The sequence below is a fragment of the Zosterops lateralis genome, assembly GCF_965231275.1.
Source record: "Zosterops lateralis genome assembly, chromosome: 26".
NCBI lineage: Eukaryota > Metazoa > Chordata > Aves > Passeriformes > Zosteropidae > Zosterops > Zosterops lateralis.
The window spans coordinates 1,036,414-1,061,722 of NC_139786.1; the positions used below are offsets into that span (position 1 = coordinate 1,036,414).

General features: G+C 46.6%; 1 protein-coding gene across 1 annotated transcript in view; it reads right to left on the bottom strand.

The window, feature by feature from the left end:
• The window catches only part of LGR6 (leucine rich repeat containing G protein-coupled receptor 6), a gene marked incomplete at its 3' end in the record, with an annotated part of 105,562 nt that extends 80,516 nt beyond the window's left edge, over window positions 1–25,046 (bottom strand). Inside the window, exon 1 of the mRNA XM_083878661.1 lies at window positions 24,321–25,046. Coding sequence (XP_083734787.1) covers window positions 24,321–24,730 — 410 coding nt within the window. The 5' untranslated portion in view covers window positions 24,731–25,046. The remainder of the gene's footprint in view (window positions 1–24,320) is intronic.
• Between the last annotated feature and the right edge of the window lie 263 nt (window positions 25,047–25,309).

Genomic DNA, 25,309 nt, shown 5'->3' on the forward strand with positions numbered 1-25,309 from the left:
TAGAAGAGAGTAAGAGTAAGGTAGAAAAAGAGCTAAGAGAGGTAGGACCTTGTTCCAATCCATTCCATCTCCTTTTGTGTTGAATATTCTAATTTACAGTGACCAACCAGCACGAGATACAAACCCTACAGACTTTGCCTGCAGCCCATGAGAACTGCTCTATCACCACATCATCCTGTATTCTAAACTCTAAAGAGACTTTTCTTATCCACCTTTTCCCTGATGCCTTGGCAGGGTGGAGAGGGGCTGCACCCTTGGGCTCCTTTTGTTTTCTGTCCTTCCACCCATCTCCAGCTCATCCCCGTCCTCCTCCCTGCCATGCCTACATTTCAAAGCTGCCCTTCATTTCTATTTCCCTCACAGCTTTTACATCTCCAGTATTTCTCACCAGACAATCATATCCACAAGCCCTTCCTGTCCCATCTTTCCCAACCCCTGAAATCCCTGGGTGCTGAGCACTGTCTGTGCCTCTCTCCATCAGCACCCAGTAAAAATGCACAGTTACACCACCAGAAAAGAAGCCCCCAAGGGCAATAAATGATGGTTTCAGAAATACTTCAGATTGTATTTCAGTGATTCATAAAGCTTCTCACTATCTCTTTTCCTCTTTATCGTGAAATCTCCAAGGTCACCACAAAATGCCTGAATTCCCTGGGGGCAAAGCTGGGGCTGAGGAGAAAATGGGACCTGGAGCCAAAAAACCAGCTGAAAGTCTTCCTAAAAGCCTGCAGGTTGAAATCTACACTAAAGGCAGTCTCCATAAAGAGAAGGAGAAAGGAAAGATAAAGAGATCAAAGCAGTGAGATGCTTTATTTGCATCACACCATATCTGGAGGCACCAGCACTGCTCCAATCCCATTTGTGAGCAAGGGCAGAACGTGTTTCTACTCCCACCTCTCCACGTTTGAAAATAGATCAGTCATCTCAGCTCATCCCCCAGCCTGAGATCTCCACAATAATTCAATAATAAACTCTCAGCCAAGGGTGAGGTTGAGCCCCATTGCTGCACCAGGGGCTGGGTCTGTGCAGGGAGAGCACAGAGTGACCCTGGGCAAGCAGAGCTCTGATGACACCCCTGTCACTCTGCATTTTCTTGCTTTGAATCTTTGCAGCCTGATTCTCACATTGCTTTCATGTAAACTATATGTATTTTATAGAAATTATAAAATGTGTGTTTTGCATAGTTGTTCTCTGAGAGGAGAATTTGACTGATGGTCACAGTGACCAATGGAGTCAGAATGTTGTAACCTCCTTGGGCCAATCCTGACCCTCTGTAAAAATTGCATATAAATTGATAGAATCAGAAAAATAAAGAAGTTTTCCACGTCTGACCTGGTGCTGCCTGCTGTCCCCTGTGAGACTCTGCACCCACAATTTGTGACCCATTTGAATGATGGAACCACAACACTCTGGGTGCTCCTCCTGCCCCTTGTCCTGTGCCTGCCCTGGATTTTTTTGGTGTCAGGGCCCCTCCAGGGGCTGAGCAGGGCACTGATGATTTTCTGTCCCTGAAGTCAGTTCTAGGAACCCTCTGCCAGGTCAGGGCAGTCAGAGGATCCCATCCCACCCCAGGGGCTGCCAGGGAAGGGCAGAGGAGACAGGAGGGTGTGGGGTGCAAGGCCAGGGCACTTGGCAGAGGAGGAGACAGGGCTGAGGAGCAGCAGCCCCTGTGCCAGGGGCAGGAATGAGCCTTGGACCAGAACAAAATGACAATCTTTCCAAATAGGCAAAATTATGAATTTTATATAGTGTATCATAAAATCATAAAATATCCCTTTGTGGGATGGCACCCACAAAGATTGAGTTAATGCCTGGCCCTGCACAGGACAACCCCAACAATCTCACCAGGAGCCTCAGAGTGTTGTCCAAACGCTCCTTGAACTCATGGAGATGTTTTTTTCCCAGGCTTTATCTCCTGTCTGTAGCTGTCCTGCCTCCCCAGGGACGTGACAATCTTGGGAGTCAGCAAAATGTGGAAATGTCTCAAAGGGAACCAAATCTGATCAAATTTTGTAGTTGAAATTGTCTGAATGGCTGATTGAGATGCTTTATGGTCACATCAAAACATTTCATTCACTAAAAGCCGAGCCATGACAACGACAGGCAGCACCTGCACAAACTAACCCCGGGCCTGAATCTGGAAAAATCAAAAGTAAAATGAAACCCCAATTGAAACAAAATCCTTCACTGCAGACTCAAACTTATCTCCAACATGTTTTCATTCAAAAAAAAATTCTACCACTGCACGACTCCTCATCCCATTGGGAGATGCTCCCAATGCCCAGGGGGAGGAGCCAAGCATTCCCACCTGGAGAGAATCTGGGATTTGGGACAGGACAAGCAGCCCTGAGCCACTGGATTCCCAGAGGAGCAGAGCTCCCAGACCTTTCTGTGGGATCACTGCTTCAGGAAGAGCCCCTCACCTGGACTGCTCCCCCCACCCTGCTCAGGGTGTGTTCTGACTCTGGCAGTGCTCCTTTGTGTTATTGCATTGATTTTATTTTATTTTATTTTATTTTATTTTATTTTATATTTATATTTTATTTTATTTTGTATTTATTTTATTTTATTTTATTTTGTATTTATTTTATTTTATTTTATTTTGTATTTATTTTATTTTATACTATATTATATTTATTTTATTTTATTTTATTTTGTATTTATTTATTTTATTTTATTTTATTTTATTTTGTATTTATTTTATATTATATTATATTATATTATATTATATTATATTTTCTATTTATTTTATTTTTATTTTATATTTTATTTATTTTATATTATTTTATATTTATTTTATTTCATTTTATTTTATTTTTTATTTATTTTATTTATTTTATTTATTTTATTTTTATTTTTATTTTTTCTTCTTATTAAATTATATTTCTGATTTGGAGCCTCTCACTCACTTTGCTTTCAAAACCACAACAGGCAGTGACCTGAGTCCAGAGCCACAACCTCCAGGACTTGAACAACTCAGCGAGGCAGAACCATCAGGAAAGGCTGTGACAAAACTATATAAAATTGTGTTAAACCAACCATTCAGTAAAGACACAGCACCTGCCTGGAGCAGCCTGAAGTTTTTTGGAACTCAACAAAGTGGCCTTTTGCACCTGAAATGAAGATAAATCATTGGTGTGGCATTTCCTGCTCACAGCACAAAAGGAAAGGATTTCCAAAGCACCACAAGGGCAGTTGCAAGTTGCAAAAATGTTTTTTCTGGCTGAGAACAGCTCCCTCCTCACCCCACAGAGCCCACAAGAGCTCAGCTCCTGCAGTGACTTTCCCCAGGCACCCACACACTGGTGTGATCTGCTGCCTGTTGTGTCCCAATTCGCTATCAAAGACATCAGGGAGAAGTTTAATTCGCACTGATGAGGTAAAGGAAAAGAGGGTTGGGACATTTTTGTGCTCTGAATAAGGGACAGGGGGGTCACCGACCAGTCGTGGTTGGGAAATTTGGCAGAAGAAGTGTCAGAGCTGGTGAGGTGAGCTGCACCCAGGGGTAAAAAACCTTCCCAGGTCCATCTGTGAGTGGAGCTGGTGCCCAAAAACCAAACCTTGCCTGTCTCAAGCACCTTGTGCTCAGGACTCTCCCTTGCTGACAGGGCAGGACAAAGGAGGCAGCTCCGGAAAGCAAAGAAAAATTCAAATTCCTCCAACAAATTACCTCATGGCAGTAAATCTTCTACCTCTCCTTCCCAGTCACGGCGTGAAGCCTGTCTATTGTCTGGGGAGCCTGTCTGTCTGCCCTGGCACAAAAGGGAGAACAATCAGTGGGTTTCATCCACAGGGGAATAAACAGGGAAAGAGATGGAAAAAGGTGGGGAAGGGATCTCCAGGAGGCTGCTGTGATGCTCCCAGCCTGTTGGAGCAGGTGTATTCAGGCTAAATGTTGATCAGGGATGTGCTGGGATTCCCTCAGGGTTTTCAGAGAAGGAAAACTGCTGCTCACAGCATCATCCAAACCCTTTCCATGCATTCTTTCATTTCTCATGCACAGTGATAACTGCACCACTGTCTGTCACACCTTTGTGACTTGTAATTCTTCTCTCTGTTGGATGTTTTTCTTATGGACCAAAATCCAAGCCTGTGTCCTCCTGGGCTCTGTGCCAGGCAAACCCCCCTGCGCAGACCCCAAACCCCCCTGCACAGACCCCAGACCCTCTTTTTGGGTCCCAGGCCTCTCTACCAAGGTCTGTGACTTTCCAGGGTGCCCAGAGGGATGCCCTGGACTCCAACAGAGGGCAGGTTTGACAGGGCACATCCCCTGGGCTGTGCCTGGGGAGCCTCACTGTGGGCAGGAGGTGGAGGCTGAGCACTGGACTATGCACAGGACAGCACAAGATGGTTTTCTCATTTTTCTCCCAGCATTGCTGCACTCTGCTTTTTCTCATTTTTCTCCCAGCATTGCTGCACTCTGCTTTTTCTCATTTTTCTCCCAGCATTGCTGCACTCTGCTCTGCTCAGGGCATTGACAAGCATTGCCACCTCTCACCCTCTGCAGCCCCAGTGCACCTTTTGCTCTGTTTTCTCCAGGACACAGAATAACACCCAGTGATGCTGGCAGGTTCTTTCTGCACAGCCTGGGCTGGGAGAGGCTCACCTGGAGCCCAGAGGCAGCAGACAGGAGGTGGATCCTGCAGTGTGGAGGCACAGCAAGGCTCTGCCTGCATCCTCATCTCCAGAAAACTCCTCTGCTCTGTCTGAGTGGAGCTGACCTTGGACACACAGACTGAGGCATTTGTGTGGGGAATCCAGGGAATGCTTTGGGGTTTGTCTGCCTTCCCACTCAGGATGTGGCCACTCACCCTGGGATATGGGCAGACACCTTATCATGGTTGGAGCAGTTTCTGGCAGCCTCATTGTGCATCTTTAGACTCATGGTTTGACTCTACTTTTCTGTTTTTTTCTCATCCAACTCCACCTTGCTGTTTTTATCTCATCCAATTCCAGTTTTCTGTTTTTATCTCGTGCAGTTCGATTGTGCAAAATGTTTCTGGGGGGAAAACAGTGACTGTGTTATTTCTTCCCCACATTTTGGGCTCAGCTTTGGGATCAGAAGCATTTCATCGCCCCAACAGACCTCCATGGTTGGAGAGGAACATCTGCTGGGCAGCTCACAGACTGCATCCCTCCCCAAAAAAACATTTTCTTTTTTGCCACACTCACTAAATAAAATTCATGCAGCTTTTTCCACATTTATTGCAGAACTTCCAGCTCTGTCCATGCCCACCCATGCAAATGAGCCATTGCCCAGAGCAGAACCCTCCTGGATCCATCACTGGTCACCAGAGGCAGCTGCTGCTCTTGGGTTGCACAGTCAGCTTTAGGTATAGAGGAAAAAAAGGTCAAAAGAGGAGGAAAATAAAAGTGTCACCCTTGTCTTGCTGCTGAGGAGATCTGAGTAAAGACATGGACTGGTGTCTTAAGGAAAATTTGTGTCAAGTTACCCAGACTGACGCTGTCCTAGAATGGGAATCACAGGATGGTTTGGGTTGGAAAGAACCTGAAATCCCATCCCATTCCACCCTCCAGCCATGGGCAGAGACACCTTCCACCACCCCAGGCTGCTCCAAGCTCTGTCCAACCTGGCCTTGGACACTCCCAGGGATGGAACAGCCACAGCTTCTCTGGGTCCCCTATGCCAGAACCTCCCCACCCTCACAGGGAACAATTTCTTCAGTATATTTAATTTAAATTTCCCCATTTTCAGCCAGAACCCATCACTCCTTGTGCTATCACTACAGTTCCCTGTTCAGGGACTCCACCAGAGAATATTTGGGATATTTGGGCTGAGCTGGGCAGGCATTGATTCCCCCTGAGCTGTGCTGGCAGCCAGGAGAAGATGGAACAAATAAATGGAGCAATTGCAGAGACAGAGAAAAAAAGTTTTTTTGACTGATATTTTCTTTGTCAAATGTGCTTGTAGAATGACAATTCAAGACTTGGCAAATCAGCATCAGGTTTTTTAATTTGTGGAGGCTGGAGAGCTCTGAAAACACTAAAATGCTCTGTTTTGACAAAGACCCTTGGAATTCATTATTCTTCATGCAAGCTGACACAGCTAAATAAATTGAATTGCTTGAAATCAGTTCAGAGAAAACACTGTCTTCAACTGAGGACAAATGCTGCTGCTTTTCAGCTTGGGAGAACAATTGGAATATATTGTTCTGGGATATTGTTCTAGGATTTTATTTATTTTTTTCCTGTTTCCTGCAGTTTGTCCATCTCTATTTACAGGGACCACCAGCCAAGGATCAGAAAGACAGATAATCTGATCAAGGCTCACTGAAATATTCCCAATGTATTTTTCAGAACTGCAGCGAAGCTTGAAATGCAATATTTTCTCTCTGTTTTCTGCACAGAGAACAAATTCTTTCCAGCAGTAACGTCTTTATCACATCACAGACACTCTGAGGGTCCAATTAGGGAACCTGTTACCAGGATTATCTGAGCTACAAATCTCCCATTACACAATTCAGTGTCTTTGTGAAGTCAAACATGTTGTTTGACCCACCCAGGTGCTTTGACTGGGCATTGAAGGCCACTCAGTTCCTCATAATTCAATTTTCCCCAATGGAAACTCGAGACATTCTGGCAAACACCACTAAAGGAAATATTCAATTTGAGGACAAAAAGCCAGAACCTTCCCTCTCCCATTGAGCAGCTCCTTGTGCAGAATTTGCCTGCAGAAACAGAGCCAGGAGCTGCTTGTTTTGGAGGCAGATTTTCACAAGGGCTCAGCTTCCCTGTAGCCACTTCTTTATGAAATATAAAGAAGCGGCACCAGCAGTACCTGTTGCCATAATGACTCAATTTTTGAGCAGCCCAGCACCAAATAGACTGAGCATTTAAAATCCAGATGTCATGGGCTGGCCCTGGGGTAGATGTCAGGCACTCATTCACTCATTCCCCTTTGCAGCTGGACAGGGAGAGAGAATTTAATGAAATTAAATTGGGTTGAGATAAGGACTGGGAGAGGTCACTCATCCAAAATTGGGAGAGAACCCTGCACCCAACAAAAGGCTTGAAAACTTCTGAAATTGAATTTTTCGACACTGTGGGAACTTGCTCTGAGCAGCAAAGGCAGGAAAGGCCTGGCCAAATGAACATTTTCCTAAACTCCTGAGTCAAAAGCGTGTGAAACTGGCTGGGGCAGTAAAGCAGGACCTGCTGGAGTCAGCAATGGAGGAACTCATTCATGGAGATGATATAGAATCACATCTCTTTTTTTCCATCTCCTTTGTGATCTCTGCCCCCTGAGCCTGTGAGAATTGTATTTTTATTTTTATTTTTATTTTTATTTGTATTTGTATTTGTATTTGCATTTGTATTTATTTGTATTTGTATTTGTATTTGTATTTGTATGTATTTGTATTTTGTATTTATTTGTATTTGTATGTATTTGTATTTGTATTTATTTGTATTTGTATTTTGTATTTGTATTTGTATTTGTATGTATTTGTATTTGTATTTGTATTTATTTGTATTTGTATTTGTATTTGTATTTGTATGTATTTGTATTTGCATTTGTATTTGTATTTATTTGTATTTGTATGTATTTGTATTTGTATGTATTTGTATTTGTACTTGTATTTGTATGTATTTGTATTTGTATTTATTTGTATTTGTATTTGTATTTGTATTTTTTTGTATTTGTATTTGTATTTGTATTTGTATGTATTTGTATTTATTTGTATTTGTATTTGTATTTGTATTTATTTGTATTTGTATTTGTATGTATTTGTATTTGTATTTGTATTTAACTGCGGATCAGAACAAGGACAGGCACCACCTCTGGTCTCTCCTTTGGACTCCAGCAGAGCTGACACACAGTTTTACAAACCACAGACTGGACTTGTACATGTGGACAACATGAACATTATTTTTTTTCACAGGACATGAACCAACCTGAGCAGCTTGTAAAAATCAGAGTATCTGAGTTGTTACAAAAATCATAGGCCAAATTAAAGAGGTGAAAATTCTGAAAGGTTTTCCATGGAATTCCTGGGCTGCTGCAGCTCCCCAGAGGCAATGGAAATGAACTCTGAGAAATGAACTCTGAGAAATCACAGACGTGATTTGGCCACGCCAAAGACAGTTACCAGGTTTCGGTGCTTTCTGAGCTTCGTTAGCTTTTATCACCAATTAATTAAAGACTTCGCCAACTAATCTTCCCATTTCTGGGCTTTTATTAAAGAGGGGAAGGTTTGAATTTTCTCCACCTCAGTTTAGAAGCCTGGGATGAACATCTGAGCCAGGCTTTGGATTTTTTTTTCCAGTGGCATGAGGAGGAACCAGTCCTTTCCCTGTGTGATTCACTCTGCCTGTTTCAGATGTGCATTTTTTTAGGTGGAGATAAATCACGCCCTGTTTGCTGAGGAAATATGGGATAATTCTGAGCAGGTTTTTATAATTGTCCTGTTCATATAATGCCCACAGACCCTTCCTGTTGGGAAAGCAGCTCTTTCTCACTCTGTGCTGGAGGAGCAGCTCCAGTCAGGTAAAAAACACCTTTCAACCACAGTTTCCTCCCTACACGAAATGTTTTTAGTGATGAATTCAAGAGAATTTGCTGCAATTGAGGAGCTGCTGCAGCAGAGCCACTCCTGCCCAGCCAGGGTGGGAATGTTGAGAAATATAAAACACCAAACTCAACCACTATTAACCCACTCTGTCTCCTGATTATCATCATTTCTTTTCACCATCTTGGTGAAAAGATGCAGAAAGTGGGACTGGATTAAAGGCTGCAGTCCTGGAGGTCACATTTAAAACCACCTGGAGTTTGTCAGAGTGAACTGTTTAGCCACCCCAAAGAAGATTTGGCTGACTCAGAGTCTTCAGCCAAAGCCCAAAGGTGCCCATGCAAGACACCCTTCAATGTCTTCATAAAGGACTTGGATGCAGCAATTGGAGGGATAATAAATGAGTTTGATGGTGACACTAAACTGGGAGGACTGGGAGGGTCTGCAGGGAGAGCACAGGGTCTGTGGGGTCACAGGAACAGCAGATGGGGTCACTCAGTTTGTTTAGCTGGGGGAGAGGAGACTGAGGGGAGAGCTCAGCTCAGTCTGCAAGGGATGGAAGAGGGGCTGCTCCATTTCTGCTCCATCCCTGCTCCATCTCTGCTCCATCTCTGCTCCATCTCTGCTCCATCCCTGCTCCATCTCTGCTCCATCCCTGCTCCATCTCTGCTCCATCCCTGCTCCATCCCTGCTCCATCTCTGCTCCCTCTCTGCCTCCTGTGAGCAGGGACAGGACCCAGGGAAGGGCTGGAGCTGTTCTGGGGATGGGTTCAGGTTGGATATTAGACAAAGGCTCTTCCCCAGGGAATGGGCACAGCCCTGAGGCTGCCAGAGCTCCAGGAGGGTTTGGACAACACTCCCAGGGGTGCCCAGGGTGGGATTTTTGGGTGTTTGTGCAGGGACTGGGGTTGAATTGGATGATCCCTGAGGATCTTTCCCAGCTCAGGAGATTTCTGTGATTCTGCACACTGGGAGCCAGCTGGGAGCCCACAATGCAGTGTTTGGTTCCAGCCCCATTTCTGACACAGGAGGTTGTGCAGAGATCAGAAGCTTCTCCCCACATCCCTTTTTGACCAGCCCAACATGCCCGGGGACAGCCAGGAGTGTGTTTTATAGACCAAACCTGCAAATAGATCAAGGCTGAGGAACTGGAGATGCCTCTGTAATAACACCACTCTCTTTAGCTTATGTTTTGATGTAACATTTCCTACCTCCAGGGAATCAGAATGGCTTTTTTTGGGCTTTATTAATCAGCTTAATTAAGACAATGCACCTTTTACTGTGTATTTACCACCCTCCTACTATTAAGGAGCAGCTCAGCTTTTCTTAACTTTTAAATTTTGCTGGGATTTCTCACTGCAAGCCTCAGATTTAATCCATGTTTTGGAAAGAACTTTTTATTGTATTGGGAATAAAAAAATTATTCACTGCTATGTATCCAGTATAAGGTAATGGGGAAATATAGAAATTAAACTAAACTTGAAATATAGAAATTAAACTAAATTTATTAATCAGCCTAATTAAGACAATGCACCTTCTACTGTGTATTTACCACTCTCCTACTATTAAGGAGCAGCTCAGCTTTTCTTAGCTTTTAAATTTTGCTGGAATTTCTCACTGCAAACCTCAGATTTAATCCATGTTTTGGAAAGAATTTATATTGGGAATAAAAAAATTATTCATTTCTGTGTATCCACTTTAAGGTAATGGGGAAATATAGAAATTAAACTGAACTCTGGGATGATGTTTGATTGCCTGGGTGTATTTTATCCTGCTTCCCATGACATTCCTCCTTTCATTCATCTCTACAATTGTCTGGACGGGCAGGTTGAGGTCTATCAATTATTTCACTCTCTGTCACACTGAATTACAAAAGGGCAGATTTTCTCACCTGGGCCAGACTGTGCCTTCTGCACAGTCCCTTCTGAAAATATCAAAGGGAGCCTTTAAAGCCCAGCCAGATTCTCATTGTTGGGAGTCTCCAACTTGATCAAAAGGAGAGACAGTCTAGACAAAACACCTACAAACTTCGCTCTCATCTAAAAATGTAACTGTTGTTTTTGTGGGGAACCTTTCCCATTTTCTGCCCAGATCCACCCAATAAATTAAATAAATTATATCTTTGCTGCTTTGAGCTCCTCCTCTGTTTCATGAATCCCCATGAAGATTCATGGAAAAGCACTTCCCTCCCTCTCATCTACCTTGGGGACCCTCCAGGGTGGCAAATCCAGAAAAAAATACTGATTTTGAGGGAACTGATTATTTATACTAATTAATTATAAATATAAATTATTATTATAAATTATTATAAATCATCATTATAAATCATTATAAATAATTATTATAGATAGAAATTTTATAGATATAAATATTATAGATATAAATATTATAGATATATGATATATATATTATAATATATATTTATAATACTTATAGAGATAAATACTATAGAAATAAATATTATATATATATTATATTACATATAATATATAATATATATAATTTATATAATATATAATATTTATTTATATATTATATAAATGTATATTTATAGAAATATATAATATATATTTATATTATAGATATAGAATATAAATATATATTTATATTATATAAATTATATATTTATATAATATTTATTTATACATTATAAATTTATATAATATATATCTATAATATTTATAGATATAAATATTATACCAGTTAATTATAAATAAACGCTGAGGTGTTTCGTAAATCAAAAGGTTTAAAAATAAAACTATCAAAATAACAGAGGGAAGCTTTTGACAGCAGGACTCAGTTTGGAGTGCTCACACTTGGAGGGAGTTTGTAAACTCATGTTTTGCTGGTTGCTGTGGTGTCAACAGTAAGGGACCCTCAAGCAGAATATTTCTAATTCCTTTTTTTTTATTATAAATATGATTCAGTGCAAATCCAGTTGGCTGCATTACCTGGGAGCTGGTGGATGTGGAGGATTAAAAAGCAGTTAATTGCCGAAGACTGAGAGAGCAGGACTATGAAATCACCAAAGATGAGATGGGTTATCTGCTTAGATCAGTCCCCACGTTCCTGCAGAAGCAGCAGAGCCAGAGGAATGCAGAGCCTGCACACACCACTAATAACCAATTGTTCCATTGTGACTTGCAATGGGAAAGTTCACTAAATTAAAAGGAGTTTTTAAACTGCACGGGGTTACCCTGGCAATGGCCAAGATCTGTGGGCAGACCCAATAATTCCCTGGTGCTCTCCTGGATTGGGAAATGGTGAGCAGAACTTGTGCAAACTCCCCACCTCGGGCTGCCAGGGGCTGGAGCAACGCCTGGGTGCTCAGGATTGGTTTCACCCAACTCCTGCTGGGGCTGGGGGCCTGAGCTGCAGGTGGGACAAACTGGGTGGGGCAGCAAGGGGGGCAGAGCAGGGTGGGAGATAGAGATCTGGGGTGGGGACAGAGATCTGGGGTGGGGGGCAGAGATCTGGGGTGAGGGGCAGAGAGGGTGGGGACAGAGCTCTGGGGTGACACCTCCCTACTGCAGCATCAAGCTGCTCCTGCTGTTCATTCCTCCCACAGCTCCAGGAGATGACCCAGATGTTCCTCACAAATGAGACAGGACATCCCACCAGCCCCCTTTGCTCCAGGAGCTGACCTAGAAGCTCCTCATGAATGAGAAGAGGAACATCCCACCAGTCCTGTTTGCTCCAGGAGCTAATCCAGATGTTCCTCATGAATGAGACAGGACATCCCACCAGTCCTGTTTGCCCCCAGCTCCCTGGCAGCTGCAGAACGTGGGAACCTTTGCCTGCTGGCAGTGGGTGCTGCTCTGGTGGAAAGCCCTGGGTGCCAGCTCTGCTCCCTCCCTTCCACACACTGATGGTGAAATGAGGCCAGAACCTGTGGCCTGGTCTCCTGGGAGAAAGAAATCAGATGCCCTGTGGGGTGATTCATTGGCAATCCCTCTGCCCATGCACCAAAAGATCATCTGTCCTGTCCAGACAAGTTTCACCTGTGTAAGCACCAGCAAAAAGCCAAAAAATATTCCCAAATGACAATATCTGAGAGGCTGGAGCTGACAGGATCCACCTGTGGGAAACAGCCCACAGGTGTTCTCAGGGAACATCTGCTGGGGACTGTCTGAGGAATGTGAACAGTGAAACACCTTCCCTGGCACAGAGAAAGCCATCAAAGACCATGGATGAAGGTTGCACATTCTCCAGCCTCACCACTCCAAAGTCCACGGGGCAAACAGCTCTGTTCACATCCTGCTGAACTCCAGGTGGGGAAATTCTAGCAGCACCTGGGCAGGGGAAGGTGAAACACCCACCCCAAACCACCTTCCCCACTGCAGATGAGGAGGGAGGACACTCTGCTGTTCCCTGCACCTTCTGTCCCCACGAGCTCCTGCTGCACTGGCCACAGGACAAAGATTTCTCCTGATGTTGGGAAAGATGGGACAGGAAGGGCTTGTGGATATGATTGTCTGGTGAGAAATACTGGAGGTGTAAAAGCTGTGAGTGAAATAGAAATGAATTTCAGCTCTGAGATGTGATCATGGCAGGCAGGAAGACGGGGATGAGCTGGAGATGGGTGGAAGGACAGAAAACAAAAGGCCCCAAGGGTGCAGCCCCTCTTCACCCTGCCAAGGCATCAGGGAAAAGGTGGATACGAAAAGTCTCTTTAGAGTTTAGAATACAGGATGATATGGGGGACCAGGCAGTTTTGGGTGGGATCTGGGCTGCTGGTCAGGAGCAGCACAAGCTGCAGGGAAGGTCCCTGTGCTGATACAGTCAATACAGTCAGCCTTGGATTTGCTGCAGCTCATCCAGTGTCCTGCACTTTTCCCTGGATGGCAACACTGCAGCCAAGGGTGAGAACTGTGGGGTCCTGTTTGTTCATCACCTCTCCTGAGAAATGCCAACCCTCACCATCTCTTCTTTTCCTCGGACTGTACCACAATGACTGTACCACTCAACCATCCCAGCCCGCCTTCCTTCCCCATCAGTTCAGTCCCTAATCTTGGGCTGCCTGCAGAGAAGAGCCCAGGACACTGAGGGAGAGACTATGCTCCTCATCTGCTTCATCAGGCAAGATTTCCTGCTCTTACAGTCTCAGGAAATCTTGAGGTCTTCCTTGGTCTTCCCACCATATCTCTGCTGCAATGGTTTTATCAGCCAGCACCACCCCGAGCTGTGGCTCACCTTTCCTCCCTGAGCTGAACCTGAGTGTGGAGAGAAGCACAAGCCCAGCCAGTCCCATATTTAAAATATTATTTCCATCCACACACAGCTCAGACTCTGAGCCAGAGCAGCATTCTGCATCTCTTTGAAGGCAACAGAAATATTTCTGGGAGAAAGGACTATGCTGAGTGACAGAGATGGATAAATTGCTGGGATCCCAGGGAACAGCTTTATTTGACTCCTCTTGCAGGAAACTGGGAGCAAAAAAAACCTGTCGTTGACATTGTGAAATGGAGAACAGCGTTTTTATCAGAACTGAAAATTGCTGGTGGTTTTCAGTAATTTTTGGCTGATAATTATCTGTGCTCAGACCAAAGACTTCCCAAAAAGAAAACATTATGGCTGCAAACTTTTGAAAAAATGCCTTTTGGATTGCTGGCCTTCTCTCTCAAGAGGACATTTCAAAAGCAGCAGCAGCTGTGAAATCCAGCCAGAAGGAGCTGAGGATGCAACCCAAAGGAGCTGATGAGTTTTGGGGACACTGGGCAGACAAAACTGCGCCATTTCCCCTGTGACATGGGCCAGGCTTCCCTTGCTGTACCAGCACTGACAATCCTGACATTTCTGATCATTCCCAGGGAGCTGCTGCTCCTGCCTGTCACTTCTGATTTTCTTACTTTGAACCTTCACAGCACCATTCTCACGCTGCTTGATGTAAACTATATGTATTTTTAGAAATTATTTTGTATTTTGCATAGTTGTTCTCTGAGAGAGAATTTGACTGATGGTCACAGTGACCAATGGGGTCCATGAGGTTGTGACCTCCTTGAGCCAATCCTGGTGTAAAAAAGTGGATTTAAGTCAGTGCAGCCTTTTCCTGTGCAGACAAAACCCAAATCCCAAGCTGAAATTTCCTTTAGACACGTCTTGTATTTCAGGATCTCTTGGGTGCTACTTTCATCTCCAAATCCACATATTGCAGGCCTATAATAATAATAATGGCAATAATAATGGTAATAATAATAGTAATAATAGCAGCAATAATGATAATACCTTTTGTATGTACATAACACCTTTCATCCGAGGATCTAAGTCACAATTACAGCCCCACACATTCCTCTACATTACAGCCCTATAATTCTAAGACTGTTCAAATATCCAGACTTCAAAGGGAATTGTGGATTTCCCCTCCAGCCCAGTCATGATGCCCAACATGCTGGAGATGTTTCAAAGGTGTTTCAAAGGTGCCTTGGCAGTAGCCAGAGGTTGTCAGGAGAGCCAGGGGAGCTCTCTGAAGCTAAAAAAGAGTTTTCATGAATTTTTTCCTTCCCTTTCCCAGCCCCTCTTTAGTTCTCCCTGGGAACTGAGCACAGCCCTGGGATGAGGGTGATGCTCCCATGAGATCTTTGTGGGAGGTGATGAGGCAGAAATGGGGTTGAAAGGAAAAACAAGTGACAGCACAAGCTCATCTGGATGACTGCGACTTCCAGGCAAGGTACAACCCACTGTAGTTTAGTTAAAAGTAAAAATTATGTTCCACTAAAAAAACCCCAATGGGGCTGGGGGGGAAATGGTGGAATTTTTTATTGTAAGACTTTTTTTTTTTTTTTTTTTTTTTTTTTTTAAGGATTTAAAGATTTTTCAGGTGACTCAAAAAAGAGAAAGTACTTTATTTTGGTCAAAGTACTTTTATTTTGGGTCAAAGCAAAATGTTTTGGGCATAGTCAGAGAAAACATGTCATGGTTTTGGTTTAGTTTTAATTGCCTGGGAAACCTGAAGAGAGAGCACATCCCTATTTATTTAACCTGAGCCAGACTTTTCCCTCCTTTCCAGGTTTAACAAAGAGCTGGACTAACTCTAATCCACCCTAATTCAGGAAGAATTGTGCTGAAAACTAACCTGAGAGTTCAGTGGGAGCTTTTCTTCATGTGGTGGGTGAACAAATGGAAAGCTCAAGGACTTTTTAATAAACTTTTTTAAAAGGTGTTTTAGCTCGAGAGGTCCAGACATGTGGCTGGAAAAGTGCAGAGAGTCTCCAGCTCTTTGATTAATTTGGATCAATTGATCTCAAAGCATGTTGGGGAAGGGTTTATTAGTAGTGCTTTAAAGGTAGGGAAACTGAGGCACAGGAAAAGGGAAGGGAAGGGAAGGGAAGGGAAGGGAAGGGAAGGGAAGGGAAGGGAAGGGAAGGGAAGGGAAGGGAAGGGAAGGCTTTGGGGTCAGCCATAAGGTTGGGACAGAGCTAAAATCTGTTCCTGTGCTGCACTGTCTTTTGTGTCTCCCACCTGCACCACACAAAGGAGCCAAAGCCTGTGGGACACCTGTCTGTTCCCAAAATCTGAGCCCTTGTGTCCCTTCACCCAAGAGAAACCCTTTCCTCAGAGCACCTGTGGAATGGTCAGTGCCAGCTCACCCCTGGGGGAGGATTTGGTCCCCCCAGGGTCTCTCCAGGTGAGCCCAAGCTCTGGGTGGAGGAGCAGGGTGGTTCCCACAGCGTGTGCGAGCTCACCTCAGACACACCACACTAACCAGCATGGGCTGCAGCACATTTCCTCTCCCCCTTCTTCAATAAATCACAGCTTCCAGCACTCACGCTTTTGTCACTAATAAATCTCCTGCTGCCTTTACACCACATGAAAGCACAACAAGAGCTGAACTGGCAGGAACTTCCCTGCACAGGACGCAGCTGCAAACACAACCTGCAGCACAGGAACCTGCTGCCTGGCCCTCAGCTGGGGAGAACTGACACACAGTGTGCAGGGGAAGGCTGCTCCACGCTCTAGGAAACTCCACATGGTGTTTGCAGGGCACAGGACCTCATTAATTAATTCATGGAACACAGGAAATTAGTGCAGCACATAAACCTCACCTGGGATCAAGGTCCTGTCCTTGGTTTTGGTTCTGCCAACACCACACAGCTGAGCCTAAAGGCACATCTCTGACCTTTGGGATATGAGGAAAAGGCACATCTCTGTCCTTTGGGATATGAGGAGACCTTCCAGTTTTGGGACAGAGCCTTGGGACAACAGCTTGGGACAATATCTGATCACTGCCATGTCCCAAGGAGAAGAAAGGCAGAAAGTGCAGCTGGATGGAGCTGTACCTCACTCTTCCCTTGGGAGCAGCCAGTTCCCTGGGAGACCTGGGGCTGTTCACCTGGGGAAAGCTCCAGGGAGAGCTCAGAGCCCCTTTCAGGGCCTAAAGGAGATGGAGAGGGACTTTGGACATGGGGCTGGGGGAACAGGACATGGGGGAATGACTGCACTGCCAGAGATACTGGGAAATTCTTCCTTATTAAATTATATTTCTGACTTGGAGCCTCTCACTCATTTTGCTTTCAAACCACAACAAGGGCTCAGTGTCACAGCCCGTGTAGGGCAGTCCCCATCCCTGCAATGCCCCATCCTTGGCAGGGGAGGCCACATTTCTGCTCCCCTTCCACCCCTGCGGTTCCCACCGTGGCACATCTGATGGTGCTTGGGCTTCACCTTCCCTTTGAACCAAGAGAATGTTCCTAATTGGTGCCCCAGGGGGATGTTCAGGGCTGGAAACCATCCTGTCTCCCGGGCTCTCTTTGTAGTGGGACCTGTGGCTGCTCACAAGAAGAGACAGAATGTCCCTTGAGCTTGTCCTGCCCTTACAGGTGTGTTGGGCTCGCTCCACTCCCATCGGGACTTGCTTTTCATTTGCAAATCCTTCAAAGGGGTTGGAGCAGCTACAGGAAGGCCTGAAAACAAGGCAAAGGGAGACAGAGAGCTGTGGATAGCTGGAGAGACCTGTCCATCCATCCATCCATGGAGGGGAGCTGCCCTCCATCACTGCCAGCAAAGCCTGGCCTGCTGCACATGCAAATGGTTTCATATGAGCCCTTTTTGGGTCCTTGATGGATCCCTGCAGGATTGGAGACACCACCTGAGCTTCCCTGAATCCTCCCCCTGCTCTCCATTCTGGCACAGCTCCTGTCCCCACACGGGCTCTGTTTCCACTGGGCTGCAGCACGAGGTTTGTGCTTGGCCCTGCTGCTCCTCACAAAGACTTTTCTGCTCCTACTGAACTCCAGTCATTCTCCAAGACCCCAGACTCCTCCCAGCCCTGCCCTATCCCTTCCCACTGCTTTCCAGAGCGCTGCTTGGTGATCCCTGTCCTGACCTCTGCTCCTCTGCCTTTGGTCCTTGTCCCACTGACAGGACCCTCGTGCCTGAGACTGAGCCCACCCTGAGACTGAGCCCAACCTAAGACCCAACCCAGCCCCTCAGAGCTCCTGTTGCACAGGATGGAGATATTTGACATCCCGACTGTGTGTCTGGTCTTGCAGGTAGCAGACACTGCTGTGGGCAGAGGATGCTCCCCAGAGGGGTGACAGAGGGACAGGATAACAGGTAACAGAGTGACAGGTGACAAGGTGACAGGGTGATGGGGTGACAGGTGACAGGTTGATGTATGACAGGGTGATGGGTGATGGGGTGACAGGGTGACAGGGTGATGGGTGACAGTGGGACAGGTGACAGGGTGATGGGTGACAGGATGATGGGTGACAGTGGGACAGGTGACAGGTGACAGGTGACAATGTGACAGGTGACAGGGTGACAGGGTGACAGGGGTCCCTCAGCTCCCCTACAGACCCAGGGAAGCGCTGCCCTCCCCTTCCCTCCCCGCCCTGTGCGCTCCCTGACCCAGGCAGGTGCAGAGGGGGAGCACATCCACAGCCCCATCGCTGCCTTTTGGCACCGCAGCCCCTGCCAGAATCAAAGAGCTTTTCAAAGCAAACCTTCAACTCCTTTAATCGCCAGCGAGAGCTCCTCCCACACACATCTAAGGGCCATGAGCTCAGTGTTTTCATTGCCCCGGGCAGATTTATGAGTTTATTCTTTAAGAAAAGGGCGGGAGAGAGGGGAGGCTGTGGCAATATTGCTTAGCCCGGGGGGCGGGCAGGGAGCACAGGGGGAGCCAGGCTTGGGCGGTGGATATGAAACCTAGAATTGAAATAGAAATGGAAGCTTAATTTGAGTTGTAGGATACCGAGTCTTAGTCACTCTATAACCTGAAGACAACAGCCTGGGCAGCTGGAGGAGAATCCCTTTGGATTGAACAATCCCCTTCTGCTGCCTGAGGGATCCAAAGGTCAATGGAGCAAAATAGGAAAGTCTAAAGAGGAGTTTTTAGAGTTTAAAATATAACACATGGTGATGTAGTAGTTCTTATAGGCTGTATGGAGATTCTATAGGATTTTGTGTCCTGTGTTGGTTGGTCACTGTAAATTAGAATATTCATCACAAAAGGAGATAGAATGGATTGGAACCAGGACCTCGCTCTCCTTTCCCTGCTCTCACCTCTGCTCTCTTCCCCCTGCACTCTGACCCTGCCCCTTGCTCTCTCTCCTTCTCTTTCTGGCACTTCCCTCCAGCCCAGGCTGGTGGCTGAAGGCAAATCCCTTTTTACCCACAACCCTTGCAATAAAACCACATATTCTGGAATATCTCAGGTCTGCAGAGTTTTTGTCCCCTGTAAGTCACAGATGCTTCTACACCCAGCTCTGTGCACATCAGCCCTGTCCATCCCTGCCTCCCCTGGGCGCTCCTGGCCGTGCACCTGCCCCGCTCCTGCAGAGCTTTGGCTGCTGCTTCTCCTGCAGAGTGACTGACCTGGGCACCAGCTGGTGGCTTTGGGATGGGGCAGATCCTGCATCTCCCACCCTGCACCTCCCCTCGTGCAGGAGGCGAATTCAGCCGTTCTCTTTGGTCCCTTTCCACTCTGAAAATGCCCCGCCAAGAATCAGACATCTGCCCACATCCAGATACAGAATCACAGAGTCACAGGATCACAGAATCACAGAATCACAGGATCACAGGATCACAGAGTCACAGGATCACAGGATCACAGAATCACAGAATCACAGGATCACAGGATCACAGGATCACAGAATCACAGAATGTGTAGGTTGGAAGAGACCTTCAAGATCATCGAGTCCAACCCAGCCCTGACACCTCAACTGGGTCATGATATCAAGTGCCACATCCAGTTTCCTTTTAAACACACCCAGGGATGGTGACTCCACCACCTCCCCGGGCAGACTATTCCAGTATTTAATCACTCTTTCTGTGAAAAAACTTCTTCCTGATATCCAACCTGTATTTCCCTTAGTGCAGCTCAAGGCTGTGTCCTGTCCTTCTGTCAGTGCTGCTGGAGAAAGAGACCAACCCCAGCTGAGCACAGGCACCTTTCAGGGAGTTGTAGAGAGTGATCAGGTCACCTCTGAGTCTCCTTTTCTCCAGGCTAAACCTGTTCCCACTCCCCACCAGCCCTGCAAGAGTTGCCTCTTTCCTTTTGAACCTGGGCAGGTCTCAGGCGTGATGCAGGCACAGCTCTCTGCTCTGTCACCTGCAGCTCTGCCTCCTGTGGCTGGAAGGATTTGAGGGATGGAACCCTCAGTTCACTCCAGAGAGAGCAGCATCCCATAAATCCCATCAGCAGCCACGCCGGGAAAACAGCAGCCAAATGAAGTGAAAACTGCTGGACCCAAAGCTCTTTTACCTCATCATGAGCAGAGAAAGAGCAGAGCCTGTGGCAGAAAAGGGAGATGAAGCAGCAGGAGGAAATGGGAAGAGATGCCACGAAACTCATTGGAAATTCAGAGACTTCTGAACTTCCTTTCCCCTTAGAACAAAGAGCCAGCATGCCAATATTTAGTATAGAACAAAAAAATTAATAATTTTTGTTTTAAAAACAGCAAAGTGCTTTGCTTTGATAACCCTGAAGTCCTGCAATGTGAATATTAAATGGTTTATTGGGTAAATGTAACACCAGCAGGTGAAAATATGTAAATATGTAAATGGAAACTTTTTTTTTTTTAGAAGGACACCATGAAGTGAAAACATTGAAATAATTTCTCCTGATTGAACTTGTCACTACATTTCTACCATTGAGCATGTCCATTTTCATTCAGCTTTTCCTTTTCAATTCATTGAGATATTACTTGGAAAACCATCCTACCAAACATTGCTCTGGTGTCCCAGCTCCTGTGGCAGCCCTTGGGGTTCTCCCCACCTCAGGGGGGTTGTGGTGGCTCTCCTTACACTGGGGGTGCTGCAAGGGGCAGAATTTTCACCTGAGGAGGGATTTGGGCTGAGAGGAGCTGCCTCCAGCACTGCTGTTCGTGTTGTCCCAGTCACCAGGTATGCACTGAGCCTCCAAACCTTCCTGCAGCTCTGTGGGTCTTCAGAAAATACAAATATTGAGGAAAAGGCATCTTTCCCTCGCTCTGCCCTGTGCTGGATCCAGCACTGGGTGACCTGGGAAAGGTCTGCTCAGCTTTAAAGCATCCCTGGCCCCTGCACATCCCTGCCAGGGCTCTGTGAGGGCAGCTCAGAGGAGGAGAGTGGGTGATGCAGGACCCCCAGAACTCCCAGGGGGATGTTAAATTCCAGGAAGAGTCTCAAAATGTCTCTGCAAGGTGAAAACAGCCAGAGAGGTGCAGGGGTGAGCAAGGACAGGATTCCTGCAGGGACACGGGCACTGTGGGGGAGCAGCAGCCTCAGGACAGGACAGCAGCTCATTAGTGGTGAGGCAATGTCTAATCAAGGGTGATTAGGAGGCTCCTTTATTTTGCTCCGGAGGAAGTCCTGCTCTCTGCAGTGCCAGTGGCTTGCAGAGGAGACAGGCCACGGAGCAAAGAAGCTGGAAAGTTTTGCAAGGAGCCAGCTCCACGCTCCTGGTGCCATTCCAGGGCTCCTCTTCAGCCCTTGGAGCTCTCCAAAGCCATCCAGCACTTCTTTACATATTTCAATGTGGACTTTAAGCCTGTATTTCCACGAAGATCATAAATCTCACTCCAATATCCATACTTTCTATAAAATTTATGCTGATTTGTTTTGACAAACCAGCCCTGGCTGCACACTCGTACCTGGGAAGGTAAAATCATACAATTTGCTGACAGCAGTGACAGGAGCAGGGAGAACACCCAGAACTCCAGTTCTGCTCCAGTCATTCCCAGTTCATCCTGACTTTCTACCTCTGTTTGGTCCTCTCACTGGCAGGGTTTGATGGAGAAGCACTAAATGGGTTTGTTTTCGCCAAAAAAGGAGGGAGGAAAACTGAGCCTCCTCCAAAAACCCCCCAAGGGTCCCACAGCCAGGATGGGGAGGGGGATCTGCCCGGGCAAAGGGGGTCACTGTCATCACTGGAGTCACTGTGTGAGCCCATGGGGATCTGGTACAGACATGGGGATCCATCCCTGGTACAGACACCGGGATCCATCCCCGGTACAGACACTGGGATCCATCCCCGGTACAGACACCGGGATCCATCCCCGGTACAGACACCGGGATCCATCCCCAGTACAGACACCGAGATCCATCCCTGGTACAGACACCGGGATCCATCCCCGGTACAGACACTGGGATCCATCCCCGGTACAGACACCGGGATCCATCCCTGGTACAGACACCGGGATCCATCCCCGGTACAGACACCGGGATCCATCCCCGGTACAGACACCGGGATCCATCCCTGGTACAGACACTGGGAGCCATCCCTGGTACAGACACTGGGAGCCAGTTCCAAAGCAACCCCCAGGAGCAGCTCTGTGCAGTCACAGCTCATGGACAGAGTGATTCCCTCTCCCAGGGGAAATACAGCCTGCATTATACATTTTTCTCATCTTTCACGGTCTCCAGTGAGCATCATCCTTTTCCCGTCTCATTTCTGTCCCAGCTCACCCAGTGCAGCTCTGGCCATCCAGTGGCTGCCACAAGACTCTGCAGAGGAGCAGAGGAGCCCTGACCCAGGTGTGGCAGCTCCCCCCTGGCTGTGCAAAGCCCTTCCTGGGGCACCCTCTGCCTGCTCTGCTCCAACAGCTGAGCACCTGGGCCTCAGCACAGCCCAGGGAGGTCGGGAAACCAACACCTCGGTCTGTGGTGTCAGTCCTAGACTCGAGACAGTCTCAGCAGTGAGAACAGCATGAGCATCCCCAGCATGAGCATCCCCAGCATGAGCATCCCCAACATGAACACCCCCAGCATGAGCATCCCCAGCATGAACACTCAACATGAACATCCCCAGTATGAACATCCCCAGTATGAACACTCAACATGAACACCCAGCATGAACACCCAGCCCAAATACCCCCAGCATGAACACTCAGTACAAACATCCCCAGCATGAACATCCAGCATGAACACTCAACATGAACACTCAGTATGAACACCCAGCATAAACATCCCCAGCATGAGCATCCCCAGTATGAACACTCAACATGAACACTCAACATGAACACATCCAGCATGAACACCCCCACCATGAACATCCCCAGCATGAACACTCAACATGAACATCCCAACATCCCCAGCATGAACACCCCCAGCATGAACAGTGAGCATGAACACCCAGCATGAACACTCAACATGAACACTCAGTGTGAACATCCCCAGGATGAACATCCCCAGTATGAACACTCAGCATGAACATCCCCAGCATGAACATCCCCAGCATGAACACTCACTCAGCATGAACATCCCCAGCATGAACATCCCAACACCCCCAGCATGAACATCCCCAACATGAACATCCCAACACCCCCAGCATGAACATCCCCAACATGAACACTCAGCATGAACACTCAACATGAACATCCCCAGCCCTGTCTGAGGCTGCCAGTGCACTCTGGTGAGTGCAGCACACCCCTTCCCCTGGCAGTGCCCTGGCATTCTCAGCTGGGAACACCACAGTCCTTTTTCCCCAGCCTGCCTGCTTGTAAACCCAGGAAACATCTTTTTCAGGGATAACTTCTCTCCCTGAGAGGGATGTTTCCTCTCCCCATTAAAGCCTGGGATTTTTTCCACATTTCTTTATCAGGATGCTCAGTCATCACCAGTGTGATGGCACCGAGAGCACCTCTGGGGCTGGAAATAAGCAATGCCTATCAATTTAACTCTTTGGGGTGCTAACATCAGAAAGATAATCAAGAATTTTAAAATAAAATTTATACGTAAATAATCACAACACTTATCACCCCCCTAGACACCTTACGAGGCTTTAATACTCATTTTAAAATGACATTTTAAAAACCCAAACCCAGCCAAGCTCTGAGTTATTGCAGCTATTGAAACGCTTGACAGAAGGATCCCAGAGCAGTTTGTGCTAATTGCTGTATAAAAATACCCCATTATGTGCTCAGACAATCAAAATCCACCCGACAAATCAGTTCCCCTGGTCCTCTGAAATCACGGAGCAAGAGCAGAACATCCCAGTATAAATAATAACACTCACAGAGGGGAAGGGAGGAGGGGGAGTTTGGCAGGTCCTGCCCAAAGATCTGCCTTTTATTTTATTTTATTTGGTGATTGGTTTTTTTTTTTTTTTTTTTTTTTTTTTTTTTTTTTTTTTTTTGTGTGTGTGTGTGGTTTTTTTTGTGGGTGTTTTTTTTTTTTTTTTTTTTTTCTTTTTTTTTTTTTTTTTTCTTTTGTTTTGTTTTGTTGTTATTATTTTGCTTGGTTCCTAATTCCCACAGGAAAATTTAATTCCGGTGAATATACAGCACAAAACGCCCAACCCGCAGCTGTTTGAAGGGATCCAGGGAAAGAGAACATCACGAAAAAAAACCAGCAAAAAAGGGTTTTACTCACAGGTAAGCGGTGAGAGGGCTCAGCCTGGGGGGCACCTCCGACAGCCCCAGCTCAGAACAATCCACAGCCAGCACAATTCCATCCTGCTCACAGTGACACTGCGCCGGGCAGGAGGGCACAGCCCCGGGCTCCACAGGCAGAGCCTGGCACAGGGCACAGCACCACACAAAAATGCCCCAAAAAATGAACCAGCCCATCCCTCCAGCCCCAGCACAGGATCCCCGGCAGGTCCCGGTGCGCTCAGGATGCGGCCAGGCAAGAAAAAGCATCGCTGAATGATTTTGGTTATTGGGTTTCAAGGGCTGGGCAGGGGCGTGAGATGCTCCAATGGGAGGAGTTAAGCTTTCTACTCTTTTTCCTTCTCTCTCTCTCTCTCTCTCTCTCTCTCTTAGAGCTGGCAGGAATTTCATTCAAAGGGAAGAAAGGAAAAAAAAAAAAAAAAGGTGAAAGAAACCTCAACAAATAAAGACCTGTTCATAGCTCCAGGAGCCAGGCTTGTTTTGTAACTGTGGTTTTTTTTTGTTTGTTTGTTTTTTTTGTTTTTTTTTTTTTTTTTTTTTTTTGTGAGATGGCAGGGCAGGGGAAGGCAGGGCTGGCTCCAGCAGGGCAGAGGAGTGTGAGAAGTGAGGCAGGAGAGCCCAACAGGCACTTCAAGGGCTCCAGACTGAAACACAACCCCAGATAAAGGACTCTGTGTCTGTGCTGGCTGCTCAACTCACCTGGGACTGGAAAGGCAGGGTGCAGCTGGGGAGAAGGGACTGAGGAGCTCAGGAAAAGCCCTTTGCTGGGAACCCAGGGCTGTCTGTCTGTCTGTCTGTCCTGAGCTCCAGCCCTCACTCTCCTGCTCTCTCCTTGCACCAGGAAGGGGCTGAGGGGAGATTCAGGGGGATGGAGCTGGGGGAGATTCAGGGGGATGGAGCTCGGGGAGATTCAGGGGGATGGAGCTGGAGGATGGAGCTGAGGGGAGATTCAGGGGGATGGAGCTGCAG